This window comes from Scylla paramamosain, chromosome 43, assembly GCF_035594125.1.
Source record: "Scylla paramamosain isolate STU-SP2022 chromosome 43, ASM3559412v1, whole genome shotgun sequence".
NCBI lineage: Eukaryota > Metazoa > Arthropoda > Malacostraca > Decapoda > Portunidae > Scylla > Scylla paramamosain.
This window is the reverse complement of record NC_087193.1, coordinates 7,577,284-7,582,283: the sequence shown is the minus strand read 5'-3', so window position 1 is coordinate 7,582,283 and position 5,000 is coordinate 7,577,284. Positions and strand designations below refer to the sequence as shown.

General features: G+C 42.8%; 1 protein-coding gene across 4 annotated transcripts in view; it reads right to left on the bottom strand.

The window, feature by feature from the left end:
* LOC135093687 (rho GTPase-activating protein 8-like) overlaps positions 1 to 5,000 on the bottom strand; it is a 36,810-nt gene that overhangs the window by 2,177 nt on the left and 29,633 nt on the right. For all 4 annotated transcript variants that reach the window (XM_063993194.1, XM_063993195.1, XM_063993193.1 and 1 more), the window contains 4 exons: positions 4,323 to 4,421; positions 3,780 to 3,961; positions 1,478 to 1,684; positions 810 to 916 (listed from right to left, as the gene is read on the bottom strand). In XM_063993194.1, coding sequence (XP_063849264.1) covers positions 810 to 916; positions 1,478 to 1,684; positions 3,780 to 3,961; positions 4,323 to 4,421 — 595 coding nt within the window. The remainder of the gene's footprint in view (positions 1 to 809; positions 917 to 1,477; positions 1,685 to 3,779; positions 3,962 to 4,322; positions 4,422 to 5,000) is intronic.

Here is a 5,000-nt window from a genome sequence, read left to right as displayed (position 1 = left end):
TCCAGTCAGCATTTAGAGGAAAGATGTAGCCTGAAGGGCTTTGCTCGTTCAGTGGCACAAAAAAAATGCATGAGGCTCTATTGCTAAGAAGGTAAATGAGACACACCAACAACAGGACACAGGAAGACCCAGTCATCATTGCTGCAGAGCTGCATTTCCCACTTGCTAAATAACACTGTAATTATTATTTTAATTACTAGCGTCAGCACATCACTCCTTCCTGTGGGGCTTTCCAAGGCATCTCCTGCCAAATCTGTCACAAATAACACTCCTGCAGGTGTAGTCTATATATATGTCCAACAGCTCAGAGTCATTCAGGTCATTGAGAACATCCTTATGGGATTGATAATTCTTAAAGTGGCGAGCTCAGGCTCTACAGCCAGCCATCCCTGTTTGGTTAACTTAGTTTTGGCATAACTCTTGAAGTTCAGCTACCTCCAGATCTGTCTTAAATTTAACACCTAGACTAAGCATGACTTGGGAAGTTAAGCACAACTCTAAGCATGAGAGTTGGTCTGAGTCATGCCTCTGTGGTTAAGAATCTTTGTTAGTACGACCCCAGGTCTTTTCACCTTAAAATATGTTTCTGTTACTGCACTTTTCCCACAACAGCAACAACACCCCCTAACACTGGATCAGCAATGGCTTCCTCAAGAGACAAAAAGTCATAACGCCAGGAAGGTAAGGCTGGGTGCTCACCATCTTAAGGAAAATTTGTGTTAGCTGATCATTCTGCTAAATAAAATAACACTAAATATTACATGCAGGCAGGTGAGGGCACATGCACACACATGAACTGGTAACCTCACCTTGGAGAGGAAATTAACAAGGAACTTGAGCACCAGGTAGTTGTCCTCAGGTAGTTTCTCGAGCACCATCTGTTTGAGGGAGGTGAGGCGGTCACTGCGACTCAGCCCTGGTGGGGAAGAGAGACCAGAGTGATTAGTTTGCTGATACAACTGACCTGAGTAAAGAAAACAATGAAGAGGCACAACAAACTAAGAATTTGATGAAAGGGTAAGGTTTGATGGGCTGGCCTAGAACAGATGACCAGTGAGTGGAGGTGAGTGGAAGGTTAGGGGAGGCATTAGTCCTGTGAGGAATATCAAGGTCTGCTGCTGCTGCTACAGAGGAACAAGACTGATCTACACCTTACCAATCTCAGAAGATCAAAGTTACACAAAGTTACAAAAGATCAGAGTTTGGGTGTAAATCCCAAAACAGGATTTATCTATTTAAAAACCAGAAAGAGGAAAGGCCAAGAAATAAACACACACACACACACACACACACACACACACACACACACACACACACACACACACACACACACACACACACACACACACACACACACACACACACACACACACAACATTTAAACATTTCCTATGACTAATTACAAAGGCACTCCCCAAGATCTCCATGGGGATAAACAAAGGAAACAACAGGTAACCATCCATCCACAAGTACACACCCTGAAATTGGATGACTTCATCGTAAAGGTCAAAGGTCATGAGTGGCTCCTCCAGTTCCCTGAGGAAGGTCTTGATGATGACAGCGGCAGTGTGTACATCCGTGGTGAGGTCAAAGGTCACCTCCTCGCCCTGGTTGAAGCGCTCCTGCACACTCTTGACCACCACTGCTGCCCCTGACCGACGGAACAGCCCCTCTGTCTCCAGGGCTGTGAGGGGAAGGTGCAGAGAAATAAGGAGGGTTACAAGAGATGTGAAACAGCAATTAAGGGAGAATTAAAGGGGACTACACCACATTTAAAACAGCAAGAGAGAGAGAGAGAGAGAGAGAGAGAGAGAGAGAGAGAGAGAGAGAGAGAGAGAGAGAGAGAGAGAGAGAGAGAGAGAGAGAGAGAGAGAGAGAGAGAGAGAGAGAGAGAGAGAGAGAGAGAGAGAGAGAGAGAGAGAGAGAGAGAGAGAGAGAGAGAGAGAGAGAGAGAGAGAGAGAGAGAGAGAGAGAGAGAGAGAGAGAGAGAGAGAGAGAGAGAGAGAGTATAAAAGACTAGAAGATCCAGATAGTCTAATTTAACTACACCACACTAACAATGAGAAAAGAACTAGCTACACTGTCAGAGAGAAGGATCTAAGCTGCCTGGGAAGAACTAGCTGCAGTATACAAGAAGAGCAAAGTATAACTCATGGCATCTATAACACACACATGGAGGAGTTGAATGCTGAGACTGTACTGTATATTTAAATCTCTCTGTAACAAATGGCAATAATCTTACATTGCTAGTTCAGCTGTATATTTAAATCCCTCTGTAAATGGTTCAACTGTTACCTCAAATCTATACAGTTAACCTTTCACTGGCATATGCAACAATTCACAGCCTTAGAAGCAATGCATGGGGTCTTGACAAGCATCTACAAGCAAGAGAGGGATAAAAAAGAACATAATTTGCAATTTCTACCCAGTAAAATGTTTGGAGGTGGCTGCAGAATGAGGAAGGATGTCAAGAGTGGTTAGTAATTAAGAAAAGGCGTACCAACTAGCAAGGAAAGGGTTAAGAGTAATGTAAGTCCTGCCACTAACATGTTTTCATTATCTTGTTAAATACTGATAACTTGGTACCATTAGACCATACATAGTTATTATTAAGCTTGTTATTAACTTGAGTCCAGGATCATTCACCTCTGTTCATTTGGTCTTCTCTCTCTCTCTGCTCCTTCTCCTTCTCCTCCTCATCTCTCTCTCTCTCTCTCTCTCTCTCTCTCTCTCTCTCTCTCTCTCTCTCTCTCTCTCTCTCTCTCTCTCTCTCTTGTTGTTTACTAATATTTTCCGCACCACATTCTTTATTTGTTTACTTTTCCCTTCTTCCACAACTCCACATATTTCAGATCAGTGTAACCAACCCACCACCTCACATTCTCACAATCAGTTGATCCCTGCATCTCTTGGCAACACCTTCCCTCTTAAATCATCCATGGTTCCTATCGAGACTAAAGGAAGGAGAGAAGAAAAGAGGACTTGAAACCTTAACTACTTCTATCCTCTCCTTAGCTGTCCAGGCAACATTTACTTATCTTTAGCCTTTGTGCCATTCCTTCCTTCATCCTGTCTGGCACCATCACTAGAGGCAATAAATTAATGCTTCCATCCACTCCTTGAAACTTTGATTTGCTCTCTTTCTACCACTGGAAACACTAGATTAATGCTTTCATCCACTGCTCCACTATTTGCAACATTCATTTAATTTCTTCCTATCACTGGAAACACTAGATTAATGCTTTCATCCACTGCTCCACTCTTTGCAACATTCATTTAACTTCTTCCTATCACTGGAAACACTAGATTAATGCTTTCATCCACTGCTCCACTCTTTGCAACATTCATTTACTTCCTCCCTATCATTGGAAATACTAGATTATGCTTCCATCCACTGCTCCACTCCTTGCACCATTTCCAGCGTTCATACCATTCCTTCCACCATTCTATCTCTGTATCACTAGACAATCAACACTTTCATCCTCTCCTAGGCTCTCCCTGCAACATTCACTCATCTTCAGCCTTCATATCAATCTTTACACCATCTTATGTGCCTCTTGTCACTGGAAAGACTAAATCAATACTACCATTTTCTTGATTGTTGCAATATTCACTCACTTTCATCCTTCCTTCCCACTCTCTCTCCCCATACCCTCCTTGGTTCTCCGAGCAATATTCAATCAATTTCATCCTTTCTTCCACCATCTCTCTTCATTTCCTATTCACTTATTTTCATCCTCAGTGCCACTCCTCCCCATCTCCCCCCATCACTTCCGTACCGTCAGGATGGTCGAGGAAGGTGATGCACGTCTTGAGCACAGGGGGAATGGGGTCCTGTCGGTTGGCCTCCTTGATGTACTGTAGAGACACGCCGAACTGCTGGGTGGGGAGGGGCTTGTGGGCACCTCCTCCTGGGGCTTTAGGGACACTCTTCAACTTGGCCAGGAGCTGCTGGTCGTGTCTGGGGAGAGGTGGTGAGGTGAGGTATGGTGTGGTAAGGAAAAGGGGGAGAGGTGGTGAGGTGAGGCAGGGTGTGGTAAGGCAGAGGGAAGGGACAAGGTGTTATAAGTGAGTGTTCTTCATGGACTAGGCTGACTTTTGGGGAGAGAGAGAGAGAGAGAGAGAGAGAGAGAGAGAGAGAGAGAGAGAGAGAGAGAGAGAGAGAGAGAGAGAGAGAGAGAGAGAGAGAGAGAGAGAGAGAGAGAGAGAGAGAGAGAGAGAGAGAGAGAGAGAGAGAGAGAGAGAGAGAGAGAGAGAGAGAGAGAGAGAGAGAGAGAGAGAGAGAGAGAGAGAGAGAGAGAGAGAGAGAGAGAGACACTTACTGCTGTACACAAGGGGGGATGGGCAGCTGGCTCAGTTGGAGGTGCTGCTGGAGGTCAGTGAGGTAGTCCACATACATCACTTTCTTCCCAAACTTTGCACTGTGGAGGAGGAAAAGTGACGCTGCATTCAATTACGTCCACAAAGAAAATGAATACAAAGATCAAAACTAACAAAAATGAATAAATAAATAAAAATAAAGTAAAATAAATAAATAAATGAATAAAATAGATGACTAAGAATAATACCACTAGGTTGGTCTGTGGAGGAGAAGAAAGTGACGTTGCATTCCATCACACACAGACGTCAATAATTCAAGTTCATAAAGAAGATAAACAAGATGAAAAACTAAGAAAAAATATACAAATAAATAAATAAATAAATAAATAAATAAATGAATAAATAAGTAAATCACACTCTGATGTCAACAATTTAAATCTGTAAAGAAGATGAAGAACAAGATGAAAACTAACAAAAAACAAAAGGAAAAGAAATAACAATAACAAATAAATAAATAAGAACGGCACTACGCTGCTCTCAATCTATGCACTGTGAAGGAAAGATGAAGTTGAATCCAATCACACACAAAGAAAAAGAAAAAGATGAAAAATAACAACAATAAAAACCCATCACTTTCTCCCCAAACTTGCCAGGTTTTGTAAGAAGACTGTCTGATCTGC